This window comes from Tympanuchus pallidicinctus, unplaced genomic scaffold, assembly GCF_026119805.1.
Source record: "Tympanuchus pallidicinctus isolate F22 unplaced genomic scaffold, pur_lepc_1.0 scaffold3, whole genome shotgun sequence".
Lineage (NCBI taxonomy): Eukaryota > Metazoa > Chordata > Aves > Galliformes > Phasianidae > Tympanuchus > Tympanuchus pallidicinctus.
In genome coordinates, this window is record NW_026294747.1 from 104,567,466 (window position 1) to 104,585,086 (window position 17,621).

General features: G+C 46.7%; 1 protein-coding gene across 2 annotated transcripts in view; it reads right to left on the reverse strand.

The window, feature by feature from the left end:
• Positions 1-1,718: 1,718 nt before the first annotated feature.
• The window catches only part of EEPD1 (endonuclease/exonuclease/phosphatase family domain containing 1), a 60,271-nt gene continuing 44,368 nt past the window's right edge, over positions 1,719-17,621 (reverse strand). The window contains exons 3-7 of one of the 2 annotated variants that reach the window (XM_052693247.1): positions 12,081-12,191; positions 9,268-9,402; positions 7,962-8,094; positions 2,761-2,955; positions 1,719-2,224 (exon numbers count right to left, since the gene is read on the reverse strand). In XM_052693247.1, the coding sequence (XP_052549207.1) occupies positions 2,028-2,224; positions 2,761-2,955; positions 7,962-8,094; positions 9,268-9,402; positions 12,081-12,191 (771 nt within the window). In that variant the 3' untranslated portion in view covers positions 1,719-2,027. The remainder of the gene's footprint in view (positions 2,225-2,760; positions 2,956-7,961; positions 8,095-9,267; positions 9,403-12,080; positions 12,192-17,621) is intronic. The other variant, XM_052693248.1, reaches the window with a different exon arrangement.

Sequence of the window (17,621 nt, forward strand, 5' to 3'; positions counted from 1 at the left end):
TGGTTTTTAACACTAAATTCTGAGAAAGTAAAGGCACGTTTTTGTCTGATGCTCTGAAAGCTCCCCTGAACCATCTGCAGTGTCAATGAAACCTTTACTGTGGTCTGAGTGCAGTGCCTAAAGAACGAGGATCTGCCACGGCAACATCAGGTAAACCTTCATCTGCAGCTGTGCCCTCCGGCACTCAGGAGGCAAGGAGACATTTCCATCCCGGCAGCACTTGTGGAAACCACTCTGTTTCCTGCAATAACCTCTTTGCTCTTCAGGGCCCACTGATCTGAGCTCACTTCTTCAACCTGTGCCATCACCTTCCTTCTAACCAACGGTTTTCACTGTGATCTGAGAGGAGCAAGAACAGCAGCCTGTCCAGCTGTGTCACGACAAAGAGATTCCCACTCCCCACCTGCACCCACAGGACTGCAGCTCATGGGGCTGAAGAGGTTGGAGAGCAGAGTCCACACCCCGGCTATCCCACCCTGCTCCAGCTTTAATTTTGTACAGAAATTAAGACACACTGTTTGACATATTCATCCACCTGAGTTTCCATGCAAGTTGTTGCTTCCTGAAACGAGGCTGTTATTCCAGTTCAACTAACCAAGCTGTGCAGCCCTCATTTAACATGTCCCCTTGGCTTGGCACTGCTGTCAGGAGCATCTTTTGACAGCACTACAAGGCACATCAGAGAGCTTTCCTTTTCACTCAGCATGAAATGTGCTGGGCTGGCAGGAGCTCTGCACTCCTCACACCCATGTTTTGCTGCTGAAGGTGCTGAGTTGCTTTTTCCAGTCCTTACAATTTCCCCTCCAGGTCACTGACTGTTAATTGCTACTTTACAATGTCACCCACCTGGGGAATTGAATGCTCCCTCTCAGGCACCTTGTTGGCTGGTGTGCTCCCCGATCAGGACATGCACAGAAACAAACCTCCATAGGAGAACCTATGAGCTCACCATCCAGCCTTGCTGTGTAAGTCATCATCGTACACTGCACTCAGACTCTGTGCTGTGGTGCCTGAAAGTGGCCCATGGGCTCAGGCACTGGATGCAGTGCTGCCTTCCAGGAGGAGCAATAGAAAATACAGCTCCCTGAAGAACCAATGAGCAGAGCCTGGCGCCGCACGCCCTCCTTTTTGATCCTCCCTCCTTGCTCAAGAAATCTGCTGCAGTTGCTGTGCCAGAGGAGTAGTTTTTCCTGTGAGATCCCCAGCAGGAAGCAAAGCAAAGGGCATTGCCTCCAGTGTCGGTGGGTAGAGGAGTGAACCAAGTTCTACAAAGGCATGAGTCAGAGTTTTCCCAGCTCCTGAATGTTAACACACAGGGAAAAACAGCAGTGAATGCTGCACAGCAAGCTAAAAGCCAAACCAGGCTCCACAACTCCCTTCTGGGACAAAATGCACCCTTCCCAGAAGCACAGAGAGAGGAAGGGGAGGAAGAGAGGTGCCCATATTGACAATGGGCTGAGTAGGCACGGTGCTTCTCTGGGCCATAGGGACCATGCAGGGCCTTCTGGTCACGTAAGGGTCCAGCACCTCTCTTGCTTCCCAGAATTAGCAGCTTTTGCAAGTGCTGAGCTCACACAGGAATTGCCAAGAATATCCACAGAGCGAATCTTTGTGTGCCCTCTGCTATTCCCCTCAGTTCACAAGGAAGGAAAGAAATTAACCATCACAAACACCCCCACAGCAAAGCCCCGCCTGGCTGCATTTTAGCCAAAATCCTACACAGTATTAAAAGTACACTTTATTTTCTGTACAGTTCTCATCCAAATCTCCAGGCATGGAGATGGGTCCATCGCATCCCTATAAAAAGTTACGGGCTGCTCTACTGCCCTGGGACACCCCAGAGCTGTCCGTGAGGGGCGCAGAGCGAGAGCCAGCGGAGGCAAGTGCTGATGCTGATGACATGGGGAGGACAGGTGAAGGAAGGAGAGGGGGAAGCAGCTCTTCCACTCCACAGCTGAGTCTCCAGCAAGCAAAGCTGTGGGCTGACCCCTGGAACAGGGGCTATGGGCTGACTCCTCCCGTTCACGTCATCGTTCGTGTTTAGTGTTCGAGTCGCGCTCAACGGTCACCCCGTTTCCATTCCGCGTCACCTCCTTCCTGTTCCAGTCCTTTTCCATGTAAAATTCAGCCAGCACAGGGCAGTGGTCTGAGGCTACTCCACCCCAGGACCAGTTGTCAGGGATCCACGGGTTTGTAAGACCTTCTCGCACAACAGCCCAGTGGCCTGCAAGAAAAAGAATCACATAAAAAGATCGGTATGAAAGAGGTGCCTGGATTTAAACACGTTCCCACAAGCTTGCAAAAGAAATACTTAGCGTGCTAAGGAACTGAAGGCAGCTATAGGAAGTCACAGCACCATAGGATCGGTAAGGTCAGAAAAGATGTCTAATATCTCCTAGTCCAATCACCACCCACCATGCCCACTGTCCACGTCCCTCAGTGCCACATCTACACGCTTCTTCAACATCCTGATGGACAGTGACTCCACCAGCTCCCTGGGCAGCCTGTTCCAATGCTTGACCACTCTTTCTGAGAAGAAATGTTTCCTAATAGCCAACCAGAACCTCCCCTGACACAACTTAAAGCTATTACCTCTTGTCCTATCAGTTCTTATCTGGGAGAAGAGACCGACCCCCATCTCACTACAAGCTCTTTTCAGGTAGTTGCAGTCCAGCAATAGTAGTTGTATGCCAAGCAGTATCACTCGCATTTGACCCAGTGCTAAGCTCACACAGTGGCTTAACCAAACAGAAACTCTACCTGTGAAAACCTTCTTCAAACTCCGGCTGATCCACATGTTGTCCAGCGACTTCGATCCCTGGGGGTTCTTTGTGCTGATGTTAGTAAACGTATTCGAAGGGACCAAGTGATGGAACTTCTCCTTCCTCAGAATGTCATGGTCGCTGCTGTCGGGAGCCTGGTTAAAATCTCCCAGGATGATCACATCTTTTTCCCCTGGAAAAGAGAAAAAATGGAAAGAAAAAAGAGAAATTCAATCAGAATGGACATCCACAGCTTAAAAGGAAGAAGAGGAGGAGGTATACAGATGATGAAAGGAGGAAATACACCAGTACTTTGTAGCAAACCTGACTTTACTCTGAACTCCTGAAAGCAATGCTGTTTGAAGCCTTTTTCACTACTACTTACTCGTGGCCATCCTGTGTAGCAGAGAAGGCTCTGGACTCTTTGTGGCCGCTCAGTGCATGTTTCCTGCCTGTTTTTAAATATCAGCTTAATTACACTGGGATCCTCTGCTTGCTATTCACAGTGACAGAGTAGCATTTCCAGTCTTGGAAGTTTGTAGAAATCTGTGACTTTGTAAGCTTATTTTTTTCCTTCTGCTCCAAAAGCTATGCCTCCTACTTAATTATGTCAGCCCACAACATCAGAGGTGCGTGTTGGTGGTGTGGCAGTAGAGGTTGAACCTTTTCACCAATATTCCATCACATTTTGTTGCTGTGTGACAGATGGCAGCAGAGGGAAGGTCTGACCAAATGGCATCTGATACGGAAGTGCAGATGAAGCAAAGCCGTGGCACTGAATTCCTCCTTGCAGAAAAAAATGGCACCCATTGACATTCATCAACACTTGCTGAATGTTTATGGAGACCAAGCAGTGGACATGAGCACAGTGAGGTGGTGGGTGGTGCGTTTCAGCAGTGGCAGCAGCAACATGGAAGACAAGCCGCGTTCTGGACAGCCATGCACAGCTGTCACACCACAAAATGCAGAGCACCTTCAGCAGCTCACGCATGTGAATTGGCAAACTGCAACCAGGGAGCTGTGGACAGAGCTGAAGATCAGCTTCAATGCATGTTGAGAGTGGTGACGTGAACTCCCCATCAAAGAGAAAGCTCAAGATACAGTCCTCAACGGGTAAAGTGATGTGCACTGCCTTTTGGGAGAGGAAAGGGGTGATTCCTCTGGATTTCCTGGAACACAGACAAACCAGCAGCTCTGACTCCTTCATTACGACACTGACTAAGCTGAAGACTCCAGAAGCCATATTTTTTTGCTAGTGTATATCGGAGCCCCAAAAGTGCAGGGCCTGTTCTAAACCTGTGTGTTGAGGAAATCTCAAAAAACAAGCCTGAAATGCAGCCTGCAAACTTGTCAGCTGCAGGTTAGCTCACAAACCATGCAGACACTCACTGGCTATGGAAGCTCTCCTTCTCCCAGATGACTGAACTGCTGAACTTCAACATGTTAGAATCCGACTGGGGCCTAATTTCCAAAGAAACTAAGGAAATGACATGAAATACTTGTCCAAAATGCCTTCTTTCTGTGGAAATAAGATGACCTCACTTATATTTTATTTCCAACCCTGAGTAAGAAAAGAAACTCTGGGCCTTAATTTTATATCCACAGCATGTGCTCTCCATAGCTGTACAGCTGGAGATGGAGATATCCCAGCTGTGCAATGGGGTAAGAGGAGGATGGACGTGCCTGCTGCCCTGCCAGAAAGGTGTGATGGACTCCAGGATTGTGACAGCTGAGCAAAGATTGCTGCAACACAGACCTTGGTACTGTGGAAAAGGAGGGATCTGCAACAAGGATGCACCAAAAATGATCACAAAGCCGATTTCAAAGAAGGCCACTGTTATATTCTGTAAGTGCCTTTGCTTTCTGTGGTTGAAGTGTGGAGGAAGAGGACTGAGAGACTGTTCTACCGAAAGCAGCACTCATGGATAAACCTACCTGCTGTGTGCTGCTGCTGTACAAGTAGCAAGCCAAAAGAGGGAGCACAAGTTAAACAATGAAATCCATTGCACTCCTCTCTGCCTGCAGTTCTACAGAGATGAACTGAGAGGGGGCAGGAGGGCAGAGAGACTGGTGATTTATGATTTACAACAACATAAATACTTCTAAACGCACTGCTAGCTGAAATACAGAGAGGTGATGAAAACTAATGAAACTACTTGTAGCTTCTGTGCCCTTTGTGAGCCCTGCTCACATTGAACATGACACGACGTTTAAATGTTATTCTGCAAAGTGCCCGTGATTCTGACCTTCCCACCTTTAAAAGAAAGAAAAAACCAACCCTGAGCCCAAGTTACTTTAAGATTTGTCAGAACCCAGAAGAAAGTCAGTGCTTACCTAATGGGGAAGCACGAAGCCCCTGGAGAGAACTGGCTTGCTCTCATCATCTGAACAAAGTGCTTTCACAGTGCCTCTGAAATGCCACCTTCCGCTTCTGCAGCTCTCATCTTGGTGAGGCAGGCAGGCTTCCCTTCCTGCAGCACGCCAAGCAGCATGCTTGCTGTGAGCTGGCAGTGCAGAAAAGCTAAGATCTGGACCGGCAAGAAGAATCTGATGGTTTCATGTCTGGGCTTTGTGATGCAGCAGGAAATTGCAACAAGTGCAACTGCCGCACTGCCGCAGTCCTCCAGACTGATGTTTGCTGAATGGCTGAGGCAGTGCTTGGAGCCTGATATAAAGGGGGGAAGGCCACTGTGGAAAGGTCTGGGGTGCACCCTTGATGGGGATTACAAACTGCAGGCAGGCAGGAATCCTAGCAACAGCACCTCGGTCCTGCACAAAATATTTATTTGAGCAAATCTTCCAGCCTTACGTGAAAAATGTCTTAAAAATCGTAATCACAAATGGAAATTTTAACTGACTGCTCGATTCTGAACGACACAGAAATAGCAGAGCCTAAAATAATCAACACCTAGACATGTTCGTGGAATCAGGTACAAAGTCAGTCTGGTGTATGCACAGGAAATGAGTCACTGTATTCTTTTCTGTTTTAAACTTTCTCATGCAGAACAGCTAAGCATACAATCATAACACCATAACATGAAGTGGACAGAGAAGGGATAAATGGGGTGCAGTGAGCATTCAAGAAGCCAAAACTCCATTTTCCAGCCCATCACCAAAGGAAAGGGTCTCTTTCTGGTCCCCTCAACCAGAAGCTCCTGGTGCTCCACGCAGCTGCAAATCCCTAGCAGAACAACTGTGCAGCAAGACATCTGCAGAGCTTCATTTTGTTGTCCTGCAGCAATGGTGAAACCCCCGGCTGTTCCACAGCAGTACAAAGGGACCCTGAAGGACACTCTCCCTTGACTTCCACATGCCCTGAATCAGACCCTAATGAGTTAAGAACATCCCCATGTTCTTCCTGAAGAGCACGAAAAACAGAATGGAAAGGATGTGGCAGCACTCACGCTGGTAAGAAGCTCCCTACCACCTCTCAGAGGTCTTCTAGGCCAAGCTTCTGATGCACGGGCACTTTGCAGTATGGCCAAGCCAGATGGAAGAAGATGACTACGCCAAGCCTGGGTCCAAGCACTACAGATAGTGTCTGCAAGGTCATGGTCACCACAGTGGATATGAACGGGTGGAGTGCTTAAGAGAAGGCAGAACAGTTGCTGCAGAGTTAGCTACCAGCAGCAGACAACCACCAGGTCTCTCTGGTACAACTGAGAGTAAAGGAGGACAAGAAGGAACCAGGACCCACCCATCTGATGGGAGAAATGTGGGTACACAGCTGCTGTGGGGGATGGAGACGTTACAGGAGACCGCCTAACTGAACTTCTTGAGCACGTCTTCTTTGTAAGGCAGCAAAGAAGGCGACTGTTAGCAAAATGGGATCAGAAATATGGACTGATTGGAATAGCAACAGGCAAATCAGCCTCAATTAATCATATTTGATGGATTGGCTTTGATTTTAAGCCTGCCTTTGATTTTGGCTGAGTAATTCAGTGCTCAAAACAACACGTGTGCACAAGTATTTGTTTAGGAAACAAGACCTGCATCCCACACGTTAGGAATTTGAACTTCACCTTTTGTGAAAGACCGAGTCAAGAACAAACACTGCAGTGACGTGCCCACCACATGGCAATGCAAACAAAAACGAAAAGAAGCCCTCCTGTCAACAGCCTAAATTTAGATGCAGAGGAAATGCATCTCCGTGGACTTCGGAAGAGCAACACAGTTATCTGCATCCCGATTCAGCCTTCTGGGATTAAACAAATGACCCTTTTGTTTGCCTTCATCCTTTTCTTTCAGGAGGTATGTGGACAAATACTTGAATCTGTAGCACTTAAAAATAGCTCAACTGACTTCTTGCAGCTCTAAAGGAGAAACAAGGGAACATGCATAAAAACTGTAATTACCTCTTGTGTTATACAAGAGGATTTTAATGCTTTCAAGTGACTGACCTTGCAAAACCATGCCAAGAGGAAAATCATCGTGACTGTAACCTTGTAACCCTTTTACTTCTTTGTTCAATGGTAAGCAAAGGGCTAGATTTTTCTATTCCTATGAAAAGATCACCAATGCCAACACCACTCTGAATCTGAAACCTGCTGTTCTGCTCCACTGGAAACTGAGTTAAACCTGAAAGAATCAGAATAAGAAGCAAATGCTTCAGCTGTCTGTTAAATTGCTCAAGTTGAGATGCAAATCCTGGTGTCACTCATCCTGGGCTACAACCAGAGCAACTTGTCTGAAACCAACAGAACTGTTTTACTTATTGCATCCACCTACCAAAGGTGGTTTCTGGTCTGCTTTCTCTTAGCAAGCATCTCCTGACCTCCACTGGGTTTTCCAAAGTGCTTCCAAATATCCAAAAATAGACAAAGAACAAAATTCCTTTGGGAAAAAGCCAGCCAGTTTTGTTCTGATATTAAGTAGATCAGTTTTAACCCAGTATCTTTTTCTTCTGTTCGTTTGGATTTGCCCTCATGCTAGCATGAAATCACAAGGAGATTCACTTGAAAAGTGTGGTTGAAAGCAGCAGGATCTTCTGAGGTATTTGTGTTAATCAGAATAGATTGTAAAATAGTGAGCAGAGAAAAAACACCCTTTGCACGCTGTGCACCATTCAAAGAAAGGTAAAGGCAATGCACAGCTGATGAGGAAACTTGTGAAACCTGCACTAACACAGTTATATCCATATGTGAAATTCCTTTCATGAGGTACGTGCAGATGCTAACTGGAAGGAAGACAACACCATACCTTTCAGAGTCTCCTGCAAAGTCTGTGCAAAGGTTGCTAGCTTGTGGCTGTCGTGGTTCTTCCCTGCGTTGTCCCCCACTGCAGGAGCCAAGGCCAGGTGAAGGTTAACCAGCGTTAGGTCATTCATCCCAACCTGGGGAGGAAGGAGGGAAAGCAGTGCAGCACAGGGCAGAGGGAGGTCAGAGAGCAAAGGTATTCCCCTGTTCCATACACTTTTGGCAGTAAGTCCTGGTGACTGGGACCCATTTCATGCTGCACACAGTGTGTTGTGTTTTGCCTTGTTGTTTTGGGAAGACAGCTCTGTTTGGACTACTGTGGCAGCCCTTCAGTTCTGGGGAAACTGATTTTTGTAAATATGCAGTTTCTTTCTACAGCAGCTGCGGAGAGAAGCTGATTCTTTACGAAAACCAGTTTATGCAAAACCAGTTGTTATTAAGCTACAAATAATGGCTCGCTCATTACGTGGACTAATTACTGCTCTCCTGTGATCTGCCCTGGCCTGCCACAGAGATTAGTCATGAAACTTAATGTACCTTGAAATGAGCTGCTGGCTCCCCGTAATCTGCTGCTTACCTTCTGGGGCTCACTTTGTCGCGTGGCACAAGTAATGCTTACTTCTAATCCTGACCTGCTTATGTATTAGAAACTTCTCTCAAACTCCCTAAACTGGATACAGCCTGTGCAGAGAAGGGGGCTGTACATTCACTCATCCATACACACAAGAGCAGCTTGGAAAGAGTCAGTTTCCAACCTGCATGAAGTTCTCTCATACAGGTGCAGCTTAGTGAAAAAGCTTCAAAATGGAAACTCTGCACTGTGCCAGCAATGCAAGAGATCAGCCTGAGCCTCTCCGAAGCACGATGCCTTCCGTGCACATCTGTTCTGCTTACATGTACCCCATCTCCACCCATCATTTCTGGCTCTGACCAGAACCACAGGGCCGTGGCTGCCCTGCTTCTCAATGCTCCCCTCCCTAAAAGCTGAACGAGGTGACTGGTGATTTCTGTCACTCTATCAGACTGCAGGCACTGCCAAAGGTCCACTGGCCTCACGTGCCTCTCAATGCTCCACTGCAGCAGGGCTCCCTCCCACAGGACTAAGGGAAAGGACTGACTCTGCTGATAACCTCACCTACTGAGATCACTGAGCACCTTCCTGTAACCGAGCCATAAGAGACTGATGAACATGGATTAATTAGCCTGATGCTAATGCTTTTTTTTTTTTTTAATCTGTTAGGAGACTCTTTCCAGCCTCCTGTCCAAAACTTTCAAATCAAAGCTCATCTCAATTGGCAGAACTGAGTTACCTTGAAATGTGCAATATATGGGTGAGGATACGAGTGTCTCCCATTGCCATTAGTCTGTACATTCTCCTGAAAAGAAGCGTCTTTGAGCTCAATGCCAGCTGTTGTATCCCAGAGAAAACCAGAATATTCGACTCCCTGCAATTAAAACAAGAGAAAAGCCAATAATAAGATGTTAAAAATAAAACATTCTGCCCAAATTATGAAACGTTAACCCGAATGTTTCAGTCAACTTGGTATTGCTATTGGCAACAGTGTATTATCACTTCCCAAATATGTGGAGGTGGTAAAAGGTGTCTATTGTGGCTTGGCACCTGCTGAGGACAGGAGGCGGATCTTGCTGTGCACTGGTTGAAGGGAGAAACAACACCCTAGGACAGATAGAAAAGCTGCTTTATTTCACCCTGGCCCTAATCCCCCGCTACATGCGGGATGAATGGGCAGTGCCACCGAGCACACTGAGTTGAAGTGCATATTGCCTTGCTACTCACACCTGCATGCTGGCTCTTGGACCCCCAGGTAAGCAGAGCACTGCTTGCTCCATCCAATACATTCCTAAGCTGCTCTATCTTAGATAGAGCATGTTCAGCTCTGCTGCAGTGGTGAGAGATTTAGCTGCAGCATCCTGTGTGCATCTTCAGGCTGACACATGTCCTTCACTTCCTGCTCTTCCAGGCAAGGAATCTGATTCTTCTCAGTGTGGTCAATAATACAGTAGTTTATGTTCCCAGCATCCGCAGCATCCCTCCTCTGCCAGTGGTCAGTGGTACTCATTTATGAGGAGAGCATACTTGGCGTGCATAGTTGCTTGCCTTTCTCCTGACAGCCTCTTCCAAGCACCAGCACATCAGTGCAAGCAATCCTTTCCCATTCCTTCTCTCCACACCACAGGTGATCTTACAGACTTCTGTCATGCCCAAGCTAAAAATACCCAGGCTCATTCAGCCTCTTGGCAAGACATCTGGTCCAGACCTCTCAGCCCTGTCAGTTCTCTCTGTCTCCTTTCCAACTGAAGTGATTCATGTTCAGGTTTCCACTTCTTTCATCCTAGTGTCTATCACCCTGCAAGGTTTTCTTAGACTACTTGGGAATGCAGCATTTCCAGAAAGCTGCCTGCCCCCATTCCACCAGCAGCAGTATCTACTTCAAAGCCTGTCAAGCATTTCCTCTCATCACACAGACACAGTTTGCCCTGGTATCATTCAGACCTAGTGAATCACAGTTAAATCCATCTCAAGGAAAAGCTTTCCATTTCGGCTGCAAAAAGGAAGTGTTACCTGTTCTACTGTATTCTTATGAGCCTTGAAAGAAAGCATGAAGTTTGGCTAAAATCCTTTGGTGGCATCTTTGGCCAACCCACCACCGAACTCCAGTCTAATGTCTGAAACCTGAGTAGGCTATTAGAAAAGACACGGAAGAATAGAAGAGCTGTCAGCAGCTCCCCACAGTTCCCTGACTTCAGGTTTCTCATCAATACAGTGGCCCAAATCAGTGTTTGGTAGGAGGTGAAATGACTGGGAAGTGTGGAAGCATGAGTGTGATGCACTGCCCACTATTTAGCGCTGCACATCATCCCATGAGCAGTCTGTGCTGAAGGTGCTACATATTTAAGGGTAACACTGCTTTACTTCATTGCATTGTGTTTGTGTACACAGTGTCCAAACCTGATGAACCCATCAGGTAACCTAAGGGAGAGAAAAGGTTTTTTGGCTGTGTGAAGGGTGCTGTAGGGTAGCCAGATTTTTCTTCTGCAAAGGCACCTAAAGGGAAGAGTCAGTAAGTAACATTGCTGGTTTTAGTTTGGCCACAGCCTCCTCCCACAGTTTGAGAAATCCTTCATCCTTACATCCCTACCACAGCACACACCGATTTTCAGTTCAATCCACAGTCAAAACATTCATCTTTGGAATGTATCTCTGGAAATACAGCTCAAGAAAGAACTGACTCAATATCCTACATGTAACACAGAAACTCCCAGACAATTACCAATAGTTCCCATTATTAAGGCAAAAAGACATAGCAAAGAGAACAACTTCACACAAGTGTTTAAACTCAGCACCCTAATGACCTCGCATAACAAGAGATCCCAAAACAAAGATTCCATCCAGGAATAAAAACATCCTGAAGGGGATTTGCTCTCTGCATTGGAAATAAGAGTGTCGTCCTGAATTGTGCATTCAGGTTACAACTGGAGCCACTTATTTAATAATGACAGCACTCAGACGAGATGAAAGTAGCCCAATGTGTGTCTCATTACAAGTCTCAGCTCCTGCTGCCACTGCACAACAACGTCCATGCTGTAACAGCTGCATGGTGACAGTGATCCTGTTTGATACCAGCAGCCTCCAGTCAGCAGGACTTTGCCCTGAAATCCCATTAGCACCCTTGAAAGGAAGAGGTTCCCCTTGGGACAGACCACCTTTGGCTACCATTAGTCACGTTCAGCCCCATGCAGCTCTACTCTATATACTGCCAAGGGTGCAGGTGCAACCATCACCACCTCGGCACAGTGCAGCACTGTGCTGTTTTTCTATACTGTCTTTATCTGTTACTCATTCCTAAAACAAACAGGCACTTTTCTCCTTATAATTATGCCACAGGCTGGGGAAAATGATTCTCTCAAAATACCAACAGGACAGTCGAGTTCTATATAAACAGTCAGCTTAAAAAAAAAAAAGAGAAAAAAAAAAGTTACCAACCTTGCCAAAAAAGATTTGCAAAATGTTTTGCCTTCAACGTATGATTAAAAATATGTCCTTGGTTAGAGGGGAAAAAAAAAAAGTGAAGCAAAAGTTCAAACATGGAGATTAATGTACCTTAGGTAGCTGGCCTGAGGGCTTTTCGGAAACAACACCCTTCCAACATCCTCTAGGGCCCTTCCACTTGCGGATGTTTGGCAGCGTCGGCTGGTTCAGCTCCATACAAAACTAGAGACAGAGAGGGAGGTGGAGGAAAAAGATCAGCTTTGTAAGACTTCCAAAAGAACTGCAAAAAAGCATGCAAAAAGACATTGATAGAGCGCACCGTGGAATACAGACCATGGTCCCCACTGAAATGTTAAGCAGTGCCCAGCTACAAATCTGAGGTTGTTTCTGCCTGAGGGCAAGGAAGTTGTATCAGATTGTTAGCTACAGAATTTAAGCTCTGGTTTTTAACCACTGCAGTAGCCTAGGCCAGTCCCAGAAGGGAAGCTCGCTAATGTGGAAAGAACAAAAGCCAGCCTTTAGCACACATGTGGGATGCAAAACCCCTGCTTCCCAGGAAGGCTCACACAGGAGGAGGTCTGGGACGGGGCCCAGAGACGTAGCATCAGTGGAGGCTGGGTAAAAACAACCCTGCAAGCAGAAGGTATTGGAAAAATGCCTAAGTTTCTTCCTTGGGCTCCTTGTCCCCCAAAGCAGCAGCCTGTGTTGGGGAGCTGGGCTGGGGGCTTTAGGGGCAGGAAGCAGCAGTGCTGGCTGCTCTCCAGTGAATCCACAGGAGCCAGAGGAAGGGAGGAGGTCAGACTCAACAGCCTGCACTCAGCTGACAGAACCACTCTGGGTTTACAGCTCCAGGAAGTGCCTGTGGCTTGAAAGGAGGTTCTAAAGAAACAAGTTGGCATGTGAAGAGTTCAGGCTAATACACCTGCAACAAACTAATGAGCCAAGGATGGGCTGGGGGTAATGTGAGGGCAGATAAAGCAGAGGAATGAGATCCTCCATGCTACGAGCCATGTGCATTTCAATGGGCAAGTAAAAAAATGACAACCAGAAAACAGGTACCAGAGCCCAGCTGTGCATGCAATACACCTGCTGTAACAGCACCCCATGCACTGACTGTGCCTATGGAATGGCGGATGCATTCTGGATGCTTGAGACTTCTTGTCCACGCAGGGACTGGCTGCACATCTGCACACAGCAGATCTTTGTGATGCTGCCCACAGACATTGGCTTTCCTGGGCACTGCTGTACAGCCACAGCACCCAGACCCATTTCCATTGCTATGCATGTGGTTAGAGAGCTACAGAGCATGCACAAACAGAACAAGGATGCTGGAACTCTACCACTCATTGTCCACTACACCATGTCCCAAAGCACTGAGGAGCCCAGAACTGGACACAGTGTCTGCTATGCACAGTGGTCCTTTGTGGTGGGACACACCTCTGGCCAGACTCAGCCTGAAGAGCTGCCGTCTCTTGGCAGATGGTAGGATGGTAAGGATGATATATGGGCATAGTGAAATGAAGAAAGGCTGCACCTTTCCAGCTTGCCATCTACTTTTCTTCTCACATCTATTTTTCCTTTACTTTCAAGAAGACAAATCAAACCTCGCTCTTTTACTGTCTTATCTGTGAGTTCAGTATCCAGGATGCTGAAGCTGTAAGCATGTGCCTCTAAGATACACACAACCACAAACCAACCTTTTCCTATCTTGGAAGGCCAAGACACATTTCAGTCAGAGTAAAAACTGACAAAAGAGTCAATTTATCTCTGGGTTGCTGCTGCCCAGCGGCCAGCATGGCAGGGCTGAGTAATGTTACAGAAACCATCGTGTTATCGAAAAGAGCATCTGCAATCAAGTAGTTTGAATATTTTGTTTCCTCCAAATTGATTTTCTTTAACTTTGCTCATATCAGAAAGACAACATATATGATTATATGGTTTGTTTGGACGAAGCCATCAGCCAGTTCTGGGTACAGTTTCAGCAGCTGAGGGCTTCCCCTGCAGCAGCTGACTTTAATTCATGCCCATTTTCCAGGGCCCTCAGGCACACAGATTTTGGAGCTGTGGCAGTGTACTTGCTCAGGTCATGTTTTTTGCTGAACTGAGAAGTGTATTTCTTAAATCATGTTGTTCTGCCTGCAAAGCCCAACATCAAACAAGATTACACTTTCCCTTGTACAGTAAAAATCTACGGACAAGCTCGTGGCCTGCACAGGGCACGGAAAAAATATTCCTCCTTCTTTTGCAAAGTTAGATCTACATCAATCCCTTTGGGGAACTGTTACTCAAGTGGTAAAGAAAAGACTGGGATGAAAACCTCCGTCAGAGCATTTTTCCCCTCCCCCTCCCCCCAAAATCCTCATAAGGAGAAAAGTTCTAGCTTTGTTTTTCCTCACAAGCCTTTCAGCCTGCAGGTTTCCTGGAATGAAATGAGCTTTCTTCATTAAGTCCTGTACATAAGTGATCCAAAACTACCGTGTGCTATCTGCAGCAGAAGGGCTCCTCCAGTGTCGTGGTGGCTCCTGCAGCTTAGTGCTAGCTGGTAAGTGCCTCTGGGCTGCAGGAACGTACTGCACACGGGCTCTGGTTGTACTCCTGGCAAACAGTTCTGGAAAGGTGACCCCCTGTGACAGCCACCTGCCTGCCACCAACGCTTGGAGCCGACAAGGGCCACCATGCCAGCAACTGGGACAAACCCTGTGGCCTTTGCTCGCCATCAACCCATCATTTACCCAAGCAAGGAGGATCTGAAGACGTAACTGCTCTGTGTTTACCCTGATAAAGAGCCTGCACCTACTGCTGCCAGCCACTTCAGAAGCAGACAGGGACAGCAATAAGGTTATGACTAACACAGGGTGGCTGGAAGAAGTTAAAGACATGCACCTCTGAGCAGAGACTGGAGGGAAGGCACGGTGCCCTGGCAAGTGTTAATTGTGCAGCACAGGTGCTAGGGAGCACATTGAGCCAGGCATGCTTGCATCCCTTGCCTGAAAAGAGGATGAATTAGTCCTTTGAACATTTAGGAAATCAAATGCAACCCAGGAAAACAATGCCTAGAGGCTCAAAACATATAATTATGCATTTCTGATCAGCCAGTGATGACTCTTTGGAGGATGCTGATTTCCACATGTGAGTCAGAGCACAGGCTGCAAAGAGGGTGAAAAGACATCATATGGAAGAGCCAGTTGTTAGGGCACGGTGTGTCTTGTCTCAGTGCACCAATCATTGCCTAAAGTTCAGAAAGGCACTCAAAGCAATTAAATGCTCATTTTCTTCAATTACCACAAAAGCTTTCAGGCCAAAAGAGTGCAGCAGCAAATGTAAACGACAATTTGCTTCTTCAAAGCAAAGGTGGTGTTAGTGCTGCTTAAGAAAGAGAATTTTATCACGTTGGCCTGTCGCATCAGAGGTGGATGCTGGTGGTATGGCAGTAGAGGCTGAACCTTCCCACCAGTATTCCATTACATGTTGTTGCTGCGTGACAGATGGCAGCAGAGGGGCAGTCTGACAAAATGGCATCTGACATGGAAGTGTGGATGGAGCGAAGGTGCGTCACTGAACCTCTCCATGCAGGAAAAATGGCACCCAGTGACATTCATGGACATTTGTTGAACGTTTATGGAGACCAAACAGTAGCTTTTGTAGCTGAGAGTTTGCTCTATCAACTGGTGTTACTGTGCTTGCTCTTTGCATCTGCTGTAGTTTTTTGATGGAAATAAACAGGAGGCAATACTCTCAGACTGACCTATGTGTATAACACAGTCTCTGCGTTTTTAAGAGGCACTGGGGGAGTAAATTCCATGACTAAACAAGGTGCATGTGAAACTTCTATCAATTCCTTAGCATTTCAGATATGTTAAGGGATGGCACACGAGTAGAGATTTTAAATCATCATGGTGAAAAAGACCTGGAGCACAAGGAACAAAGAGTGAGGGAGTTGGCAGCAGTTGAAAAGGAGACTTTCAGCATCAGAAAGACAGACATTTAACTGTATTGTCATGTCAAAAGTCACTACCTGTTTTAAACTGCAGATCCTGGAAAAATCTTGAAGTAGAAATCTGGACCTGTCATTCAAGTCGCCTGTGCAGTTGTGCCTGGGTTCTCACATAAGCAAACATAACAGCAGAGAAGGAAGCATTATTATGACTAAAGCCTAGGACAGACTCAACACTGGATCCTTTTTCCTACTGACAGCAGTGCAGTCTCAGGCCTTCACTGCTTGTTTGCCTTTCCTTGAAGCGTATCCGTTTCCTGTTTGCAGAAGAAGCCAAACCCTGATCACTCCTGAAAACACACCATGGGGATGCAGACGCCGATGTGTGGGATGCACTGCAGCCTCCTTTCAGAGGAACCACTCCGATAATGCAGGGAAGGGGGTGGCCCTGTGCTATTGTGACTAATGTTTTATACATGCCCATTCGATTACTGTCTTCCAGGAAGACCTCATGGAAGGTTTTGTAATACTTATCGATCGTGTTCTTCAAGCACTGATAGCACAAAAAGGCAAACAGACCCTGGCAGGTAGATGGAGGCCTGCCAGACAGATAATTATTGGTATTTTCAAAACTCCACAGACAACAAAGGTCTCAGACATATTGATACGTTTTGTTATGGAAAAGGATTGCACTTCCTTCCTCTCATGAATAACTTTACAGTGAAGAAAAAGTGTGACTTACAGAAGCCAAGTAACAAACTTCAGGAGAAAAAACTGTATGATGAAAGCTAAGATAAGGAAGAAATCTATTGGACACGCCACAGACGCGGAGTTACTCCTGGCAAGGTTATCAGCCCATCTTGCCATGTTAGTGTGTCCTGTTCATGCCATGTCATCTGGACCCGGGGCAACATCTTCCCTTCTGTACTCACTGGCTCATCGCTCCTAGAGCTAAATCACAGCGTTAAGATTGATGACAAAGTCCAGCCATCCTCCACACTCTTTGCAAACATTATTGAATGCATCCCTCAAACAGAAACTCACTGCGAGCAGCAAAACAGAGGCAGAGCACTTGAGCACTGCCCATCCAGCTGCAGCCTTGACCAGCGTCTCTTTTCACACATAAAACTGCACCTACAGGCACCATCACCATGGACAAAGCTTGTTTGCTGTGATAACATGCATACACACACATCTATGTTGGAAAATACGAGCTCCTTCCAGACCCAGTGAGATGCAAGTTGATTGAAGTTTTCTGTTGCCCTACCTCCACCACGAGGTTCCAGCTGTGCAACCAATCCCTGTTCTCTCAATTAGGTACAATGAGCATAGTTCAGTCTTGTCTGAAAAAAACACTGCTTTTCCTTCTCACGTAGCAGACCAGTATTTCAGAGAGACATCCACAGAAGAAGGATTTCTTTTTTTAGCTCCTGACAGCTTCAAGCACCACGTTATGGGCTGGAGAGCAAGCATCTACCATGCCAGAGCCTCATCATCCAAAAGCTACGTAGCAACCTTTGTCCTGAATTCCAGACTCTGCTGCAAAGATCATTTCTAAGTTCAATACAGAAAAAAGGAAACCTCCTGGGTTGAGTTCCTCAGAGGAGACAGGATGAGGAAAGCTCACTGTCCAAGCCCAGTTATGTCCAGCACAGGCAAGCAATTAAGATGTCGAGATCAGGGTAACTCTGAGCACACACAGAGACACAGCTCTAGTC